Source organism: Taudactylus pleione, unplaced genomic scaffold (genome assembly GCF_031769625.1).
Source record: "Taudactylus pleione unplaced genomic scaffold, aTauple2 ptg000290l, whole genome shotgun sequence".
Classification (NCBI taxonomy): Eukaryota; Metazoa; Chordata; class Amphibia; order Anura; family Myobatrachidae; genus Taudactylus; species Taudactylus pleione.
The window spans coordinates 8,142,428-8,165,000 of NW_028284692.1; the positions used below are offsets into that span (position 1 = coordinate 8,142,428).

At 41.9% G+C, this 22,573-nt stretch overlaps 1 protein-coding gene across 2 annotated transcripts in view; it reads left to right on the top strand.

Annotated features, from left to right (window-relative positions):
- The window catches only part of LOC148511872 (actin-related protein 2/3 complex subunit 1A-A-like), a 47,138-nt gene that overhangs the window by 20,456 nt on the left and 4,109 nt on the right, over positions 1-22,573 (top strand). For both annotated transcript variants that reach the window (XM_088482634.1, XM_088482635.1), the window contains exons 4-7: positions 2,687-2,909; positions 11,051-11,158; positions 11,749-11,955; positions 19,499-19,574. In XM_088482634.1, coding sequence (XP_088338760.1) covers positions 2,687-2,909; positions 11,051-11,158; positions 11,749-11,955; positions 19,499-19,574 — 614 coding nt within the window. The remainder of the gene's footprint in view (positions 1-2,686; positions 2,910-11,050; positions 11,159-11,748; positions 11,956-19,498; positions 19,575-22,573) is intronic.

A 22,573-nucleotide genomic window follows, 5' to 3' on the forward strand; every position in this document is an offset into this window, starting at 1 on the left:
TTGTATGACGCATATTAGAGCTGGATAAGTGCTAATTATGCCCTCTTCAAGGACTGGCCACACTCACTTTAAAATCAAGCATTTTTTTTTTACAAATAATAAATACAGATTATTTTTTCTGTAAATATTTTAGGAAAATACAGAAATAAAACACTAAGCACTCTACATACTATATTTATCATCTGGAAGTTGCCATACTTCTTATGAATCCTGGCTGAAATTAAAAGTCATTTAATGTAAATAATTTTCAATTTGCCCTGGGCTCCAAAAAACCCTAGTTACACCTCTGCAAACACCCCACTGATTAGCTCTTTCATTGCTGCTCGGGATGCATTATGCTTTCTCTTGTTTCTTACTAGAGACGTAGTTGTTATTATATTGATGCTTAAGAGTGTATGAATATAATGCATGCATATGCGATGTATACTTTCAATAGTTGCGGCTTTGTTTATACACACAATAGTATATTTTCAGTGAACTCATATTGCATTTGTGTATTAGGACCCACTCTGCATCAGCCCCATTGTGTTTTCCATGGTCTTCAATACTAAAAATCAGATTACTGCAAGGATAAATGACATTAAACATGTCCTTATTCCTTACTGTTAGCACCCTTTTTACAGAGACAAAGCTCAGGGCCTGATTCAGAGCCGCTCGTAAGCGGCAGTACGCTCGTTCCAAGCGATGTTCGCCCATGTGCGCATGTGTACGGTTTTTAATACGCATGCGCGAACCAGTCAGTGCAGCCGAAAATCATTTGGTCGCTATATAGCGAATGCCTGCTATTTTGAATGACATGAGGAGGCGTATGTGGGTGGTAACAGGGGAAGGTGCTTGAAAACGGGGAGTGGAGATCAGAACGCAGGCGTGCTTAAAGGTCAAAACGGGCGTTTTATGGGTGTGCATAATTAATACAGCAGCATCACTGACCACGTCACTGGGTTATTTTATAGCCAGACAGAATTTGTGGTAGCAAAAACCAACCACAAGAATAGCGAGCAGTTCATACGCTGGGCGATGTACTCGATTAATCTAATAAATAGCGGACATGACGTAGGATGCGAGTGGCCAGGGGGCGTAGTCTTCCAAAAAACGACCGCAAGTTTTGTTTGCTCGTTCAGACCTAGAGGCGTGAACAGACCGCAAAGAGCGAACGGTTCATTTGAATAGCCACCCCTATTTTCTGGACGAGCGAGCGCTAATTGCGTCCGGCTCTGAATCAGGCCCTCAGTCAGGTCATCGTACAACCACATCACATTTCCCATGTCTGCTCCTAAAAGTCAGATTATTTTAGCACTCCCTGCATTTCCCATGTATTTGTATAATACTGATAATACTGATACTCAGATTATATTGCAGAGGTAGATCACATGTTCTATATCCTTTTCTGGTATTTACAGGCAAATGATGTTATGTGGGCCTTATATCTCTGATTCTTTGTTTTGCCGATGCAGAACGGCGATCAAAAATGGCAATTGACGGCCACCGATGATCGGCGATCCGTCGGGGCATCAGGGAAATTCAACATGTTAAAAATCCCTGACGCTGATTTCGACCATTTTCATGTCAGAATGGGGAATTGAGATTGTTCAACATGTTGGATTTTTTTACTCCAATACTTGCTAGATGTATGGGGCCCATTAGTTACATTTTGCCTGCCCATGCCTATCAAGTGCAGATAATCAAGGCCATACTGTTGTCTTCACGTCCTCTCCCACATGATGCACCTGTGAGTTCTTATATAATTATCTTACATGTTCTCTATAACTACTGTTTGTTAAATACTTTACCCAATAGGTCTTATGGTTGTCTTGCCTTTATGCTTATGGAACATCCTACATTTTGCCTTTTATTGTTCACACCTGTCAGTCATTTACATATTTGTGCTATACTCTATCTCCTCACTGTACATATCTGCAGATTTTGTGAGGCCATATAGAAAAATAAATAATAATAATAATAATAATAATAATAATAATAATAATGAAAATTCATGTAAACTACATTTGTGTTTTGCATGTCCTCATCCAGTACTGAAAGTCAGATTATTGTAGGGACAAGTCTAATTTTCCAAGCCATTATACAGTACTGACTGACCATCTCACAGGTTGCATTTTCCATGTCCAACACCCACAGAGCTGGCCCCTATGGCAAGGAGACATTGCATTTCTCCGGGTGTGGTATGAAAAGTCAACATTCAGAAGGTTGACACCATAATATCGCCAGGTTCTGAATGTTGACATGGACTTTAGGTCCACATACAAAAATGTCGATATTGTTAAAATATCATCATGCTCATAGTGTCGACATTTAACATATATACACAAGAATGTCGACATAGTTTTTTTGCTTATATTTAGCCTAGCCCTAACCTCAATTTAACCCAAACCCTTAAACGTAACCCTAAAATTAAGCAAAAAACTGTATGGCAGCATTCTGGTGTTGACATTTTAAATGTCGACAATATGAACATGATGATATATTAACCATGTCAACATTTTTGAATAACAACATGTAGGTTGTTGACCTAAAGTCCATGTCAACATTCTGACTGTCAACCTTCTGACCGGATACCGTTCCTGCTGTCCTCCTTATGCTGTACTAATAATTACACATTTAATTCCATCTAGATATGCACACTGAGCATCTCTTGTATGGAAACTTTAACACACTCCATATGATTCAGGTATTGACTGGGCCCCAAACTCTAATCGTATTGTGACATGTGCTGTGGACAGAAATGCTTACGTTTGGACCCTCCGAGATGGTGTGTGGAAGCCCACCCTGGTCTTACTGCGCATTAACCGAGCTGCGACTTGTGTCAAGTGGTCACCGCAGGAGAACAAGATTGCAGTTGGCAGTGGATCACAGACTATTTCCATCTGTTACTTTGAAATGGACAATGACTGGTGAGTAACACAGGTCTTTCCCAGGTATGTTTACTAATATATTTATCCGTGAAAGAATGGATATCAGTGGTGACAAAAAAACATGTCTTCCTTGAGCAAAGCAGTGAACAAAGGAACTGTACGCAGGGTTCAGATGGATTTCTGCTCTAATAATATCCTTATTATTAGAACACAGCGAATGCTGCTCTCTGCCTAGGCAACTTTGTTATTAGCCCAGTTCTGATGCCAAATACTTTATTAGGGTTATTTAATAAGGTGTGCTTTTTCAAAACCACTGACTTTCGCCGATTTTTGTTGTGGGATTTAAATCATTACCTGGTGTTTTGGGTTGGAAAAAATATAATTTTCACATGCCCATGATGAAATCTTGTTAACCATTGAAGACAAAGCATGTTGTAAAATTTCTCTTGTTACGTTACCCTTCTTCTTTTTTTTTTTTTTTTGTTTTACCTATACATCCGATGTTTATTTATAAATGCATTCGATCTGCATTGTGACTGTGACACAACAGGTAATTCATTCAGCCAAATGCACATGACACTTCTTTTTTTATTTTTTTTATTTTTTTATAAACTCTTTTTATTGAGCAAATCACAAAGAAAACAGTACATTCCAATATTCAAAAAAATAAGGTGCAGCACATAACATAGTTTTATAATGGAAACTGTACTATTTCAGAACAATAATATAATCTAATAGAAGATTTTCTCGTTATAAGAAAATAAAGAAAATAGATGCAAGAAAAGAAAACTTGCAGCAATGGCGTGGCAAACCGTTTAAGAATAGAGGAAAAAAAGAGAAAAAAGGAGAAGAAAGACAAAGGAGAGTAAAAGAAAAAGAGGATGGGTGGACTCCGTATGGAGTCACTCTTTTACAATCTAAACATAATAAAGAAAAAAATATAAAAGGAAAATTTAGTTGTTAAATGGGGAAGTAACATTCTGGTATGTCAGCCAAGGGGACCAGATTTTATCAAAGGTTTTGGATGTATTACGTAATAAAGCTGTCATGTATTCCATCTTGTATATATACCAGATACGTGATAATATTGCCTGCATTGGAGAGGAGTAAGGATTTTTCCAGTCCGCTGCAATTTGACAAGTCATAGCAGATACTATGTGTCGGAATAACCTATTCTGAGACCGGGACAGAGAAGGCAGACTCAAGGGAAGTAGAAAATGCTGAGGGTCATAGGGAATCGTAATCTCAAAAAGGTGCGAGAGGAGATCAATAACCTCCTGCCAAATACTAGCTAATTTGGGACAATACCACCAGATGTGTAAAAAGCTGCCCTCTCCACCGCATCCCCTCCAGCATCTATCTGAAGCATCGGGAAACATTACTTGCAGCCTCGATGGAACATAATACCATCGGTAAAGCAGTTTATAAATATTTTCCTTTATTTTAACGCAAATAGAACTGGTGGCAGCGTTGTCCCAGATCTCCGTCCAATCCTCAGTATCTATAGAGTGTCCCAAATCTCGTTCCCACGCTAACTCGTGAGGGTCCCGATTGGAGCTTACTTCCCCTAGTAAGGAGTAAATAGTAGAAATAAGACCTCTAGTGGAGGGTCGTCTCCAACATAAGGACTCAAAGAAGTCAAAGATCTGCTAATCAGAGTCGAGCTAATTTTGGAATGGAAGTGTCTAATTTGTAGAAACCTAAAAAATTCTTTGGATGGAACTGCCACTCTATCCCGGATTTCAGAAAATTTTGGGAAATTAGTATCTATAGTAATATCATTCACATAATAAATATTGCTCGATGACCAGGCTGTAAAAGATGATTTGCATAGTCCAGGAGGAAAAATTGGATTATGAAGTAGTGGTATCAAAGGGGACGGGGCTGGAGCTAACTTAAAACATCTATTGGCTAAATCCCAAACTGCTAAAGAGCGAGAAATTACTGGGTGAGAAGAAACCGTCCGGGGGCGATGAATCTTAGATAGCCACAAGAGGGAGGATGCAGTGGCCAGTCCCAGCTCCTCGGCCTCAATAGCCACCCAGACCTTCCCTGCAGAGAAGTTACACCACTGAGCACAATGAGAGAGCTGCGCAGCGTAATAATATTTTTTAAAATCGGGAATACCCAGCCCCCCACCCCTAGAAGGCCGCTGAAGCAACTTTAGTCTAATCCTCGGGCGTTTCCGGTTCCATATGAAATATGAGGTTTGGTACTGAAGGAATTTGAACACGTATGGAGGGATGTAGATCGGAAGGGTCTGAAATAAATACAAGAGCCGAGGGAGAACGCTCATCTTAACTGAATGTATTCTACCTATCCAAGAAATAAAATAGTTGGACCAGTCATGCAGATCAGACTTAATGCAATCTAGAAGGCGGGGAAAATTTGCCTGAAACAGCTGATGATGGTGATGAGTTAAGAAAACACCAAGATATTTAATCTTTTTTTTATACCAGGTACAAGGAAGCAAGGCCTCTAAGGTTTGCTTTAGGGTAACAGGGATATAGAAATCAAGAACTTCAGTTTTGGTGACATTAATTTTATAACCCGAGTGTTGGGAATATGAATTTATTTCCTCTAAAAGTGAATTTAGGGATTGGGCTGGGTCAGTGAGAGAAACTAAAATATCGTCGGCATATAATGCTATTTTATATTCAGAGGGGCCAGTGGATATTCCCGAGATAGCTCTATTACACCGGATCCTTGCCGCCAAGGGTTCCATAATAAGAGCAAATATTAAGGGAGAGAGGGGACAACCCTGCCGAGTACCGTTAGTGATCCCAAAACTGGAGGAGTAGACACCATTAACCGAAACTCGTGCTGTGGGGGAACGGTAAAGTGCTGCAACGCCATCTAAAAATTTGCCTGAAAAACCCATTTTGTCTAGGACAGCAAATATGAAGGGCCAGGAAATGCGGTCGAAGGCCTTCTCCGCGTCTAGAGCTAAAATCAGAGAAGGAAGTTTCCTTTTATGAATAGAGTGTATCAGGTCAATGGCCCGTCTAGTGTTGTCCGATGCCTGACGTCCAGGTATAAACCCGACCTGATCCGGATGTATCAAATAAGAGAGCAAAGGAGCTAACCGAGTCGCTAAGATTTTAGCATAAATTTTCAGGTCGACGTTTAATAATGAAATCGGTCTATAGTTAATACAATGAGTAGGATCACGATCAGGTTTAGGAATCACTACAATGTCGGCCCGAGTTGTATCAGGAGCAAAAGAAGCACCCTCCAAAATGTCATTAAATAGAGATGTAAGATGTGGGGCAAGTTCCTTTGTAAACAGTTTATAATATTGGGCTGTAAACCCATCAGGGCCTGGGGCAGCAGAGGAATGTATTGATCTAATAGCAGCTATTGTTTCTTCATCTGAGATACGGTCATTGAGAATAGATAGTTGGGATTCTGAGAGCCTGGGTAGGGAAGTAGAGGACAAATATGAGCGCACCCCCTCGGCTCCAGCAGAAGTGGGATAGGAAGAATCTGATAAATTATAAAGGGAACTATAAAAGGTTCGAAATTCCTCAGCCATAACTTCAGGATCATAGGTAAAAGAAAGAGAAGACGGAGAGTGTAATTTGTCTATCGCACCTAATGCTTGTCTGCGACGCAGTTTATTGGCTAATAAAGAATCGATTTTGTCAGATTTGTCATAAAAGCGTTGACGAAGTTTTTGCAAAATAAGCGCAGCACGGTGAGACAGAAGGGCATTAAGCTGACCTCGTAGTTTCTCAATTTGGGTTAGCACGGAGGCGCTAGGGGATGTTTTATGTTGAATCAATAGTACTGAGATTTGTGACTCAAGGGACTGAATTTCTTGTGCAGCCGCTTTCCTAACCGCTGAGGTTTTAGAAATGAGAAAACCCCGTATAGTAGCCTTATGGGCTTCCCAGAGGACACTAGAGGTAATATCAGGAGAGGTATTCTCCTCAAAGTAGCGGGTCATTGCTAATTTTATTTCTAGCAGAGCGGGGGGATGTTGTAAAAGGGAGTCATCAAGACGCCAGTTACGCTTTCCACGAGGAGAGCGATGTACATCTAAAAGAATATAAACACCTGCATGGTCTGTCCATGTAAAGGGGGAAATACCAGCTTCCGTAACTAGGGAGGTAATAGTGGAGGAAATGTGGATCATATCTATCCTGGAATAATGTTGGTGTGGAGCTGAAAAATGAGTATAGTCCTTGCTGTGAGGATGTTTAAGACGCCAGGTATCACAAAGGCCATAATGTTTAAGGGAAGCCAGGAGAGTACGAGAAGCCCTAGGAAGAGACATCCCAGAGGAGTTTGAAGGTGGGTTCGATCTGTCTAACAGGGGGTCAATAATGGTGTTGAAATCCCCACACAGAATAATATGGCCCTGCGCAACTCTGCTAATACGCCTGAACAAAGAATCAAAGAATTGGGGCTGGTCTTGATTAGGAGCGTACACTGACACCAGAGTGAAAATCTCAGTACGGAGAGTACCGATCACTATAAGAAATCGACCCTCTGGGTCTGTCACAGTTTTAATGTGGACAAAAGGGATATTACGCCTAATTAAAATGGCTACCCCACGTTTTTTACAATTCGCTGAAGCAAAGAAGGTCTGGGCAAACCACCTACCTCGGAGCTGAGAGTGCGGGCCCGTAAGATGCGTCTCTTGCAAAAATGCAACATAGGCTTTCTCCCTCCTACAAGCCCCCATGAGAATGGTACGTTTCTTAGGAGAATTAAGTCCGTTTACATTAATGGATAACAATTTAAGAGACATGGAAGAAAATATAAAGAAGTGCTACAGACATAACACACATGTATAAGTTACGTTACCCTTCTACTGATCAATTGGTTGAGTGTTTTGCACTCTCATTTGGATATAAAATTGGTCTCAATGGACTCAAAGTTGCTGCTCTCTGAACTATCCTATCCTGGGTGAAGACACCTACTATGTGATCACTGATCAGATAAGCTTAATATGTTATGTGCATGCAATATTTACCTTTTATTAAATAAATATCTTTCTTAAGCTGGCCATACACGCTACAATTATCGGGGCGATCCGCCTGATATCGGCGGATTGCCCCGATAATTGTAGCGTGTGTGCGGGCGACCGAGGGTTAAATATTGCTCGGTCGGGCATGCTGGATTGTCCAGCATGCACGTCCGATGCGATATTTACCCGGTAACTGTCGGCCGCATCGGGCAGTGTATGCCCAGCGCGGCCGACAGACAGACATTTCCTGTGTTCCTTCCTACGGAAGGAACAGGGAAATGTCTCCTCCCCCGGGGGCGGAGCGCGGATGTCGGGCTATACACTGTGAGATTTCTCTCACAGTGTATGCCGGCGACATCTGCGGCTGGCAGCCGGCCAGATAAAATGTCTGTCGGTCTGACAGACATTTTATCTGGCTGTGTATGCCCAGCATTAAGTATATATCACACTGTGTTTGTCCTCTTATCTATTTTGGACATGTATCTACAGAGATCTCCCTTATCAGTGTAGCTTTTTGGAGGCTTTCCAGCTAATACCAGATAAGCGTCAGTTATTTTGCATATTGGTATTGGGATGCCCCCTGTATTTAGCACTTTATATAAGACAAGTGTACTGTATATTGCTGTTATTGCACTTCAAGGCACCTTCTGTTTTTTCTTGTATTACTTTAGATTGTCCTGTGGATACTAAAGATAATCTTTAAATGTGCAAATTGAATGCTAATAGCAGAGTGTCAAAGTAAATTAAATGACAACAGGGAGCAACCAAGTAATTTAAAAGATATGCTGCTCACCTGTCAGACAGATTATGGTTAACCCCCTCAGGATTTATGCAGATAACTTGTAAGAGTCTGGCCAATTTGGTGGCACATGACAGCAGGGGGTATATTTATCTAGAAGATAATATCTAGAATCTCATTGGTTGCTATGGGCAACATCTCCACTTCTAAAGACTCTCACTTTAGTTAATATACCCCCAGGAGTTTAGCTACAGCCAGAGTCAAGCCATGGATATCTAGCAGTATTAAAAGCTCAGGTAACAAACAGGTTAGGTACAATCCTGGTCATGCAACAGGTATCCAACAATTAATGGGCACAGGTAATAAACAGTTCAGAGACAGTCCATATCAGGCAACATGTATCCAACAAGTGAGGGCACAGGCAAAAACAGATAAGGGACAATCCGAGTATTGCAACAGGTATCCAACAAGTAAGTAACAGAATACAGTGCTCTGGGTTTCTATATATGCGGTGTCCCTAGCTGCTCCACGTATAGAGGTATCCCAACCTCTAGTCAATTATGGCTAAAGTAAAAGAATGTGGTGCGCTCTGGGCACTATTGTAGAAATTCTTTGTGTGTGTTCTGACGTAACTCCCTTGTTAGGATTTAACTACTAAAGGAGGTAGCCGTCATCTTTTGAAATATTTCTCGTATGTATCAATCCAAAATATAGTCCCGACTTTCAATCTGTTGGAAGGGTGTTCTTAAAATCAGGTCCATATAGATTCCCAGCAATGATGCTTTATAGTTTTCTTTATACATAGTCCCAAACTTGCTAACCCCGTTATATCTGTAGGGTGGGTGTTCTTATATACTGGCTGATGATGTAGTAACTCTCCTCTCCACCTCAAATATAATTTATGGCACAGTATCAGGAACTTGGTAAACACTATTGTGCAGGATAGGGTAAGAAAGTATGTACTTACCCAATGCTCCTGTGCGCTTCCCAGTGGTGTCAGAAGGGAGGTGCAGGGGGGGCGCCGAGGGGTGACACCAAGGTGCAGACTCCCCCTCAGTGACAAGAGCCGGGTGCTGCACTCAGGGGCATATTTATAATGGGTGCAGGGTGTACAGGGCACATGGGCCCTGGGTCCAGGTGGGGCCCGCACTGCACACCCTGCACTCATATTATACTTGCCTCTCCGGAGTCCCACGTCAGCGCCAGTGTCTGCACTGTAAAAAGTGGATGGAAAATGGCCGTCCAGAGTCTATAAGTGCGGCGCCGGCCGCTAGACGGAGAGGAGGGGGCCCGTGACGAAGACTGCACACGGGCCCCCTCCTCTCTAGAAACGCCCCTGGTTACACTGTAGCATTAAGTGCAGCACTCGGCTTCTGACACTGTGAGGAAGCAGGCACTGCACACAGGACAGGGCAGTCCGCACCTTCTGCACTGCAGCCCCTGCTCGGACCACTGGTAAAAAGCACGGGGTTCGGGCCACAAGACCACACCCCTTCCCTAGAGGGCACGCCTCCTTCTCAAGAGGCCACACCCCATTTTTGGCGGCGCCAGGCTCTGACCCGTGCACAGGATCCCTCCCAGCACCAGGTGACAACGCAGGGAGGCACACCACTGGCACTTCATGCTGGTTTCCTCAGTCCCAGTGCTTGCAGAGCTAGTGGTTGGGGTTAATGTTATGTGCTGGTATGCAGTGTTAGTATAAATAGTGACTAGACACTTGTATAGTATCTAATACAACATGTTTATTTATACAAAACAATACCAGTGAATCAAAAAGTCCTGTATTAAAAAGACAGAGCATACATAACAAGGGAGTTACGTCAGAACACACACAAAGAATTTCTACAATTGTACCCCTGAGAGCACCACATTCTTTTACTTTATCCAACAAGTAAGGCATGTAAACATAGGCACAGTAGTTACGGATTACGGTGGACTGAAAGGAGACTAATCACCTAACACTTGCTGTCAGGTGAATTCTCCTTAAAATGTTGCAGTGAGAGTGATTCCAAGCCAGACTTGGGGTGCCTTCACTGCACAGGAGTCCTAACGTCTGGCTCCTGCGTTCCAGCAGGCGAAAATACCTTTGTGGCTGCAAGAGCAGATATAGATCCTTGCCCTAGGTCACAGCAGGGCTCCTCAGAAGTTTGGCTGCCACCTTAACACACTGAGATAAGTGGTCTTGGAAGACATTTTTTAATTAGTTTCTCAATTTATCTTCAACTAAGTACCATGGTTTATTTCACTCTTTGAACGTAAATAAATCAATTGAGGCATTTTTATATAGGAGTATTATCAATGACATAAAACAGTCAATATCTTAGATTGTGATATGATTATCCTGATCTGAAAAAGGAAAGTACGTCATCTTTTTAATTCTACACTGTCTATAATTATCATATATCTCTGCATTTAAATATTATCATATATATGTTATCTATTCTAAAGTATACCTTATTGTGACAGGTGGATCAGCAAACATATCAAGAAATCTATTCGTTCCACTATTCTGAGCTTGGCCTGGCACCCAAACAATGTCCTGTTGGCAGCTGGGTGCTGTGACTTTCAGTGCAGGTACAGTAACATTCATCTTGGAACTCTTACTCGCTAACCTGGGTGCAGAACAGGACTGTATGTCATCTGGAACCATTTACTCACCTACCCGGGTTGCTGTGTTGGTACAGGGTCCTCCAGTATCACTAGCTTGGTGACCTGGGTCAGTACAGAATAGATCTATTCTGGAGTCATCTGAGACTCTTACTAACCTATGGAGTAGTACGTCTTTAGAAGTGTTGCAGAAACTTAACCCCAATTCTGTTTCCTCAGGGATCATGCACAAGACATTTAGAGACAGCTTGGAGTAGGTAAAGTAATGTTATTGAAGTGTAATAGGGGAAATTACTGTACATAACAATCTCGATTGAGCAAAGCTCTTCTCAGAAATTGGTGTTTTATTTTTAAACCATTCCACAGTCTTCCAATCATGTTTCAGTATATTGTCAATAACTGTGCCCCATAATATTTGCATGTCAAATTCAGTCATTAGTAGAAAAGAGACATACAGAAAGATCTGTAAAATAACCACATACGCCCATATATCTGGGTTGGCGTGGCGGAAATCGATCAATGGAACAGGATGCCAAATGTTTGAGTATTTTTTCCAGAATCTTTTCTGCATACGTGAAGGAAATTGAAGATAAGCCAAGTCCAACTCTGTGGGGTACGAAGATGCCATTTGGAGAGCTCCTGTACATGAGAGGAGAGAATGGAGGATGGGTGCACAGTGTCTGCTTCTCTCCTAGTGGTCAATACCTCGCCTGGGTCGATCACAACAGCTGTGTCAATCTGGCAGATTCAACACATGACAAAATGTAAGACACAACTTACTAGTTAGAAATTGGAAAATAGACTATTCCTGTATTTGTAAGGAACATCTGCTATACTCTGCTCTACGAGAATGAAACAAGTCTCACGTAGTTCCCCCACAGCAAAGAATCGCCCATGTGTTGTGCTGGTCACTCATTAGTAATTAGACATTTTATTATTTCCTAAATATATGATTCAGTCAACTAATGAAAGCTAGCTTTGGATTGGCTGCTAGCAGTTTGGCAAGTGTGCTTTGTGCATGTAGATACATTTCATAAGTGGAAATAGACATCATAAAACATTTAGATATAGGAAAGTAAGCTGCACTAATATAGCAAACAAATCATTCAGAGATTTCTCACTTCACACAGGGTCCTGTGCTCATGCTTGGAATCCCCCGGTATATAGTTGGGACTTGTTTATGATACAAACAAGATAGTTTGCCTCATAAGTGGCTAATGACTTTATATAGTGTATGTTCACACTGATAAGATGTGACCCTATATTATGAAATGTTAATGGAGTGTGGTAGACTTATTTGGATCTACTGATGGTAGCCCAAAGTTATGTATAGCGATCCATGATATGTGAGCATTTATTTTTATCAACAATACTATTTATTAATGTAACAAATTTTGGGGGGGTACAAAAAAGAAAAGGGGAAAGTCAAGTAAGGAGATATATGGGAACCTAATATACACAACACACATAAAGAATAATCAAAGAGCAATATTAAAATATGAAAAAGAAAAGTTACATGAAAGATCCAATAAATACAGATATTAGCCTATTTAGGGAGATTCCCTTTCATTCAAATAGGAGAGGTGCGGACAGATGTGATTGATGGAGCAAAAAAAAGTGCCTGCACCATCCGTAACATATTCATGCCAAGCAAAACACTACAAAAGGAGATGAAGCTGACAATGAATAAAGCACCGTGGTGGTTTCCATAGTATAGTGATGTTGAACCTTGAGAAACACTTTAAGTGCAGGAGGGGGAAGCAAATGTTTCCAACATTAAGCTATAGCTGCCTACTCAGCAATAAGAATATGACCAAGGACATATCACTGATAGGGTACAACTTGGGGAGGGCAGAGATAATGGAGAGAAACTTCAGGGGTAGATTTTAAAACCAACTGTAAAACTTTATGATTCAAAGTATAAACCTCTGTCCAGAAATTTCGGAAAAGTGGACAAGACCAAAAAATTTGGAAAATGTGTCCAACTTCCCTACAATTCCTCCAGTAATATGTAGACTGCGCGTGCCACATAGTATGCAGGTGAGGTACAGCCTATATGATAATCTGATTTCCATATGTTTTAAGCATCTGGACATACGATAGGAAGTAGTGTAGATCAATTTCCATTTGAGCATTGGAAATGGTGTGGCATAGATCAGGCTCCCAGTGGGCTTGGGAAGGGGATCACACTGGGGAACAGAGTTCAAAAAGGTAGCAATACCAATAGGATATATCTCCCTTCCCATTACCCGAAGTGAGCTGAGCATATAAAACTTTGGGAGGGCGAAAAATTGGGCCTTGAGAGAGGAGAACATTCCGAAACCAATGGCTGATTTGATAGTGTTTAAAAAAGTCATGAGAGTGGTGGGAATAACGGTCCTGTAGGAAATATTATGGGTGAAGAGCGTCACCATCGAGGAGATCTCTCAGGGTTGCCATTGCCTCACGAGTGCCATATCATCAATTGTAAATCAGGAATCTATCTGGATAGCACTAAACTAGAAATATTAGCTGTAGGCAGATACACCGCCCTGTGTTGGGTAAGTAACCTATCCCAAACCTGCAAGGATGCTATCATTGAGGAGAGAAGAGCAAGGTGGCAAGACATAGGCAATGAGGAAGCCAGAGTAGATCAGCCAATAAAAAGCCCACATATTCTACTATTTTTAAAGTTACCCAACACTTAGTCACAGAGGGATGTGTCCAATCTCTAAGCTGTGCAAGGAGTCAGGCATCTCAATATCTAGCAAGATCGGGGAAAGCCAAACCACCCTGCCTTTTAGTGAGGTACAACAAGCAATTTTAGAAGATTTATTCTTCCAAATGTATTTAGTCAGTATAGCCTGACATTTATCTAAATATGTTCTAGGAAAGGCATATGGGATTGTGCAAAATAAATACATTAGCTTGGGAAAGAGTGTCATTTTAAAGGCTGCTCAACAGCCTAGGCACGAGGTGTCATAGGAAGCCCAGGATTTAGTAAGGGACGATAGTTGGTAAAAAAGGGAAGGTGGAATATTAATATCAAAAACCATCAACATGAATCTGAACACCCACATAGAGAAGAGAAGTATTTTGCCAATTATAGTTAAATCTTGTGCATAGTCTAAGTACAGTGTCCTCCAAAATACTAATGGTTAAGGCTTCTGATTTAGAAGTGTTTAACTTATAGTAAGAAATTTCACTATACCCATCCAACAGATCGTGTAAATAAGGTAAAGAGGCCAATGGTTCCGTAACAAAGATGAGAACTTCACTGGCGTAGAGAGAATTCTTATGAGTATAATCCGCAGCCAGGACCCATGGGAATTACCCTTTACTACTACCTCATGATGTTGCATGATGTAACATCATCTGTGATTATATTGCCTCCATTTAGTACACAGGAATTTTATCATGAAAAGCATAGAGGATACAGCCAGATGGACTGGAAGTGAAATCACTTCTGAATTTGCCATTCAGACAGTACTGCTCTGCTACAAAGAAGGATAAAAGGCCTGATTCAGCAAGGATCGCTATTCTGCTAATATGCACGCAATGCAATTGCTAATAACAGTGTTGATATACAAATAATTGCATTTGCATTGCGATCGTAGCCTAACATAAGGACGCCCACTTCCCCTTACAAACATCGATATACTTTGGCAACATAGCAAAATAATTGATAACATCGAGTGACATCGAACCCATACGCACAGTTAAGGCAGGTCAGACCTTACTCAGGAATTGCTAACTTCAGCACACGCTATGAAACCTCAGGCTGCATATGGTATCGCAGTGGATAATTTATGTATGCCCATGCAACGCAATTGAAACGCACTGGCACGCCTGCGTTTGCCCGACCACCCCCCTGTTACCACCCACAAATGGCACTTCCTGTCAATCACTCTGCGATGGGTCTACGTCTCCACTCTGATCTCAGTTCCAAATGCAGCAGCTGGTTCGCGCACTGTGATGCATGCACAGTACGAAACAATCGGCCTATTGATTGCGTATTAGCAACTGTGATCCTTGCTGAATCAGGCCCAAAGTCCCTTACTGGGCAATTTGGATTGATGGTATAGCGATATAACTATTCTTTGAGTATACATTGATTTATATAAGTATAGTGGAAATGCGTTCTACCATAGGCTGCAAACACGATATGATAGTCTGGATCACGAGTGAGTATGCTTCCGGGTTTTTCAATGTTGGTATAACACCTGTGCTTTTACATGTAGGCTACATTTAATTTTTATTATTGTAGTTGGTTACTATAATCATATGGCCAGTTGAAGCTTAAATCTTTAATTGTAGATGGTGTAAATATTCAAGCAATAAGATGATGCCCTCCCCTGTATCTCTTCAGTATCAAGCTTCCCCACCCACACCACCATGTCTCTCCAGTCTCATGTCACCCAGTTTCTCTCCAACCTTGTGCCACAGCCTGTGTCTCTCCAGCTGCATGCCCGCCCTGTATCTCTCCAGCCTCATGCCATCACTTGTCTCTCCAGCCTCATGCTCCCCTGTGTCTATTTCTCTTTTATCTGTATCCCCCCTCCATCTCTCTGTCACCCTCCCACTGTCTCTCTCATATCTGTCCCCTTTCCCCCATCTCCCTAATCTCTGCTCCCCCAATGTTCCTCTCTCTGTTATCTCTGTCGCCTCTCCTCCAGTTGGATGTGGGGAAAGGTTTTGTGGAAAGAGCCAGGACCGCAAGTTGTTGTGCTCGAGTGGTGCAACCTGCAGATAGAATTGCTGACGCAGTCCCGTCCAGAGTGTCCTTTAGATGCTCCAGACATGCAGACTTCAGCATATACAGTGCTGTTCTTTGGCGCTGGTGGTCCCGTCCCTTCTGCATGACATCATGCATTCAGGGGCATGGCGCTAGGTGGAGCTATAGTGGGTGTTGCGGTTAGGGGAGTAGTTGCAGGATGACAGCTCCAAGTGTGAAAGTTGTTTCTCCCCAACCTTCCCATATCTGTCTCCACCCACTCCCGTCTGTCTCTATCTGTCTCTTCTTTCCCCCTCCCCCTGTCTCTCTCTTTCATCTCTCTACCCCCTCTCTTTCATCTGCGCCCAGGGGCGCCGAGAGGGGGGGGGCAGGTACTGTTTAACCGGGCCCAGGCTTCCTGAGGGGCCCGGTGGGGGCCCGAGTCCGGCACCACCCCCCTCCTCTCTTCTCTCTCTCACAGCAGCAGCGCAGCACACAGCGTGTGCTGAGCTGCAGTGGGAGACTGCTCGTGGCTGCTGAGTCTCCTGTGCCTGTGGGGGGGAGCGATCACACTGACAGCGCCCCCCCTAGCTTTGCGCCGGGCTGAGGGGCTCACAGCGTCCCCCTCCCCTGCGCGGAAGCGGCGCTGCAAAAGTGTTTATTTTTCTTCTTTTTATTTTCAAGGGGGCATGGCCACGCCTCCCGTGATTAGGCCACGCCCCTCTGGGCCTGGCAGAGCTCTCTATGGCCCTGTCTGCGCCCCCTCCCCCTCTTTTATCTCTGTCCTGCTTGCCCCCTCTTTCTTTCATCTACCCCCTCTCTTTTTCACTTGCCCCTCGCAATTGGGGTGGGTATTGTAGGGAGCTGAGCGTGAGACATTCGCAGTGGCCTGGGAGTGGCTGAGTGCTGGCTTCAGGTGCTGACAGTGCTGGCTGGGGGAGAAGTGAGGCTGTGACTAGCAGGCAACCAGTGAGAGTTGTGAGGGGAGGGAGAGGGCTGCTCTCTATTGACTTTGTGCTAAATGTACAATAGCAACATTATTAACTTCACCTATCAGTGGTTGGAATGTTATGGCTGATCGGTATATATGGTATGCATATATTATATATCGGTATGCATATATTATATATTTTTATGGCTTAGATTTACATTGAAAGTGCTATTTCTTGGCACTATAAACAAGGTATAGCTATTAAATAACGAGACTTGTACAAAATAAACATTCTAATAAGTTGTATTTTTCCTGTGCGTCATAAAAATGCTTAGTTCAAAAGTAGAGCAACGTGTTAGCTTAACATTTTTAGTTCAATTGAACAAAACGCCCATCAAACCTTTCCGTGTGCTAACCAAAGCTTATGGGGCAGATTGTAAGTCACATGCACATGTGTTTCAGTGGCACAAAAGATTTAGTGATGGTCGTGAGGATGTCGAAGATGATGAATGTCCCAGAAAGCCTTGTACATCAAAAACAAATGAAAATGTGGAAAACATTTAGAAAAATTGTTTGAATTGAACTCCGGCTCAGCATCCGAATGACAGCAGAAATGGTAAACATCAACAAAGAAACTCTTATGGTGCATACACACGATCAGATTTTTCCTTCAGATATGAACGATAACGATTTAAAAATCGTTCAGTCGTTCATATCTGAAGGAAAATCGTTCATATCTGACATGCCTGAACGATGGACGATCAACGATGCGCGTTCCCGTTTGTCAGATAACGATATCTGACATCTGATGGGTTTGCAGTCAGACTTGGACGATTCCATTAATTTTAATGCAGTCAAAAATCGTTCAATCGTTCAAATCGTTCAAAACTTTGGTGAAATTGTTCAATCGTTCAAATCGTTCAAAACTTTGGTGAAATCGTTCAAATCGTTCAAAACTTTGGTGAAATCGTTCAAATCGTTCAAATCGTTCAATCGTTCAGTCGTTCATCTGACAAATCTGACAAGTCTGACAAATCTGACCGTGTGTATGCTCCATTAGGCTAGTATTGCATCAGGATCTTAACATGACAAAAGTTTTTGCTAATGCTTCTCACTGCCGAGCAGCAAGAAAGAAGAATGCAAATCCACTTGAATTTATTCCAAAATGTCTTTACAAATTTGCTTTTTTTAGATAAAGTTATTACCTGTGATTAAACCTGGATCTTCCAGTACACTCCTGAAACAAAATGCCAGTCCATGCACTGGGAAACACCATCATCACCAAGAATAAAGAATGCATGTCAAAGTAAATACAAATTCAAAGCAACATTGACTGTTTTGTTTGCTATAAAGGGTGTTATTTCGGAAGACTAGGTACCAGAAGGCGCAACAGTGAATTAATATTACTACAAAAATGTTCTAGCACCTTTGCGGGAAAAAATCCAAAGAAAAAGACCAGAGTTCTGGATAAATGGGTTCTTCTTCCATGAGGACAATGCACCAACCCACACAGCTCTCTCTGCGAAGCAATTTTTGGCCGAGAAACAGATTGCGGTGCTAGAACACCTTCCATACTCGCCAGTCCTAGCACTTCCTAGCACTTCCTAGTCCTAGCACTGTGACTTCTTTCTTTTCCCTAAAGTCAAATCTGTACTTAAAGGAACCCGTTTTGCGTCAGTTACTGAGCTAAAGAAGAAAACGATGGAGCTATTGTGGCAGCTGACAGATAATGAACAACAGCTTGGCTTTGAGCAATGAAATATAAGAATGAAGCAGTGTGTGGATGCAGAAGAGGAGCACATAGAAGGGGAACGGAGTTAAAATTTACTTAATATAATTAAACATAAATTATAACATCAGTCTTGTTATTTAATAGCCAAACCTCCAGTGTATGTGTGTTTATATATACAGTATATATATATATATATATATATATATATATATACACACATACGTTTGTGTGTGTGTTTGTGTATATATATATATATATATATATATATCTATAGCCAGTGGCGTCACTCTGATTGGTGACACCCAGTGTGACCTATAAACACCATGTGCATGCCTCCAATGTGTGTGCCCCAAAAGGGGTGTGGTCTTGTGGGCAAAGGCAGTGAGGCCTCATGGCACACCCATTTCATCATTCTGGGGGCACGCATGCCCGGCAATCCCTGCACTACCGGCTCATCATCAGTGATTGGGAGCCTTCATCTGCACAATAACAGCACAGTACAACCACCTCCTGGTTCCTAGTCACTAAGGTGGAGCTGGCTTTTTGGTGTCACCCCCTCTGAGAGTATATATCTACACATACAAAATATAAATAATATATATTGACTGTCAGTGATATATATATATATATATATATATTTATATATTGCATATAAATCCTCTTGTGAGCATGTGAACATTTTTTACTGTTTTTTTTTTAAGGACACTGGTATTTCTGATCTATACTGTATACGACCCAGATAATATTCTCCTAGCCCACACTTCACTCCTAATATTATCAAGACCCAAATCTCGGAGACAAAGTTGGTGCAAATTAAGTTGCAGGCTACACAGGCCCTCTAGAAAGCTTCTCCTACATTGACTCAAATGCTGATCGTGTGCACTCAAAGTGGATGTAAATCAGTCTTCTCCACCACCTGTTCAGTGCTGTATCCTGTCTTCTCTATTACAGAGTCACCGAGTTGAAGACTGACAATCTTCCCTTCCTGAGTGTTCTATTTGTGAATGAGTCCCGGCTTGTCGCGGCTGTAAGCTTATCTACCACTAAGCATGTTGACGTGGAATCTATTTTAAAAGCATGTGCTCCTCTGTTGCTGTTTTGTTTTTCAGCACATCAAATCAAACACTATAAAATATATTAATAGTATTTATGTGAATCTTGTAGCTCAACCTGAGCTCGAAGGTCTTTGCATGAGTCAAGGATATAATTTTAATTGTTAGAGGCAGTTAAAGATTTGTACAGCAGCGACATACATTATAAAGCAAAAATATTATTACTAAGATTTCCAGGTTTTTTTATTTCATTACTGAATCTGCTCCCGATATCTAATGATTGAACCAGGTGCCTCAATTTGCGCAATTACAAGCGTAAACCTGAGTAAAGGCTCCCCACACCAGTGCTTGCTTTGTGTCTGAGCTGCAAATACTGCTGTATGAATGTCTTTTTATAAAAAATATAATTTTATTGCAGCAATGAGTGATACATTTTGGTATTAGAAATGCAACAAATCATCATACATAAAACTAAACAATTCCATTAGGACCCAATACGTCCAAGTCAAATATTACAATGCAGGGAAAAATACCAATGTAATCGAATGGCAAGTTTAGGGAAAATTATAAAACATTCTAGAAAGCAGATGAAATTAATAACTTTTTAAACCAAGATCATTTATTTATGTAGCAACCTCAATGTCATTTCACAGTGACCCTTTCTGGAAATTGTCAGTATGTACTAACATCACAATTGTTATTGATAATGCATTTCAAGCTGCAATGACCACAGATCATGCTGAACATAGCATGCAAAACATGTTGCTCCCCCTTCGTCATCCTATTGAGATATGTTCTATGGTAATTTCTCTTGCAAAACAATACAAAGTTAACATGGCAGCGATAGGCAGATAGTACCTAAGAAGGATTTGGTGACTGTTACTTCACCAGTGTACGTAACCTGCTGTTAATAGACAATGAGTCTTTGCCCCTTTCCCTGACCACTGGAAGTTCTTATCCTCATTTCACATCAAGACACTTGGACCACTGAGGCCAGATAATAAAGATTCTAGATAGAAATCCCAGAACATGGACTATACAAATACAATATAATTGAATTTACATTCACCGCAGTTTATTAATGAGGCAAAATTACCACTGTTTACATTAACTCCAGAAACAAAGTTACGTTTGTACAATTGGCATTTATATAAAAGTTAGACAAGGAAAATATTATACACAATTGCAGCAATTTTTACAGTTAAGTGTGTACCAGAAAACAAACAAAATAAGAGTCTGTATTGCACTAAATGTGTATTCTATTGCAGGAAAACACTTTTAAGAAGTGCTATTAAAGCCATTTTAACTCCCTATATCCTGTCAGACTTTTTTATAGAATAACCCCCATTAGATTGCCCATGGCTTGGTAAATTCTCCAGAAGAGTATCTTATTCAGATCACAGATAAATGAGAGTGAGGTTGTTAAAGTGAAATAAAAAGTGATTATTAGCAAAAAACAGAAATATTTTCTATTTATATAATTAATGGGGACATCCTCACAAAGTACTTTTTAATGTATAAGAGGACAGTTCTTAATTTTAACGCTGTTTTATTTTTATAACATAGGCCTTATCTTTAATGAGCATTAAGCTGAAACAATAATGGTAACTATGATTTAATGGGAAACAAAATTAGGATAAGTGGCTGCCTACTGTTTGTTTTTAATAAATAAGTTACAGCCAGTGACTGACTGGGGAATGAAGGGTCCACCAGGGAATGCAGTGGTAGGGGCCCAACTTAAGAGGTGTGGCCAGACACTACAGGGGGTGTGGCCAGTCACCACAGAGGGTCTCTACCAACTGTTAAGTTGGCCACACACTAGACCAACTTTCATCCAACCAGCCAACTAGTTGATTGGTTGGAATGAAAATCTGGTAACATATGGGAGTAACTGATGATCAGCAATTTGCTCCTAAATGCCAGAAAACAGATGAAAATGGTCGTTCAGACAAGTTTGTTAAATGTTTGATCTAAACAATTTGTTCAAACAGTTTTTAGTCCATTTTCCGGCGTTTGGGAGCAAATTGCTGATTGTCATTTGCTTTCATCGCTTACCAGGTTTTCATTCCAACCAATCAACTAGTTGGATGGTTGGATGTAAGTTGGTCTAGTGTTTGGCCAGCTTTAGAGAGGTCATGCACAGAGCATGGCCCCTTTATAAAGAAGCGGATAGGGGTGTATCAGGACCACCCACTTTGATTGGCAGGAAGGCTCGCTCTGAATTTTTTTTGTGCGGCCTCCTGGCTGCTTGCATAGCTGTGGGTGACCACCCACAGCTATAGCAAGTGGCCATGATGATGGTCGTGATGGTCAAGACCATCGCAACCATCGGGCTTGCTACGAGACCCTCGTGGCCGCAACCCCCAGAGAGATTTCGGCTCTAACAGCCGGAATTTCTCCACTGACATCACTTGTGATGTCAGTGGGGCCGACCCCAAACGGGAGGGGTTCTCATGGGAACGCCTCCGTTTGGGCAGCCACCCCCCCCCGGCCTGCCCACTAAAGGGGGCGAGCTTTCACTCAACATCGACAGCTCGCCCCCTTTGGTGCGAGACCCGGAGCAACGGATTGCAGCTCAGCGCTTGCGACTGGGTCTGAATCAAGCCCACAGTTGCTAATACGCACGCAACTGGCCGATTGTTGCGTTCTGCGCATGCGTATGCATCGCAGTGCGTGTGTGCGAACCAGTGCAATTCGTGCCGTTTGTGGGTGGTGATGGGGGGTAGTTGTGCGAATGCAGGCGTGCCAGTGCGTTGCAATACTGTTGCAGGGGCGTGCATAAATTATCCACTGCAATGCAACCATAGCACTGATAGCATGCGTGGCTGTTAGCAATTCCTGAGTAAGGTCTCGGCTTGTGCAGGTGTGCATATCGGTCCGATGTTACTCGATGTTATGACAACATGTAATAGTAATCATGTCTTTGGGTGTAAAAGGCCTCTGGCCCTGATTCAGAGCCGGATGCTCTTTGTGA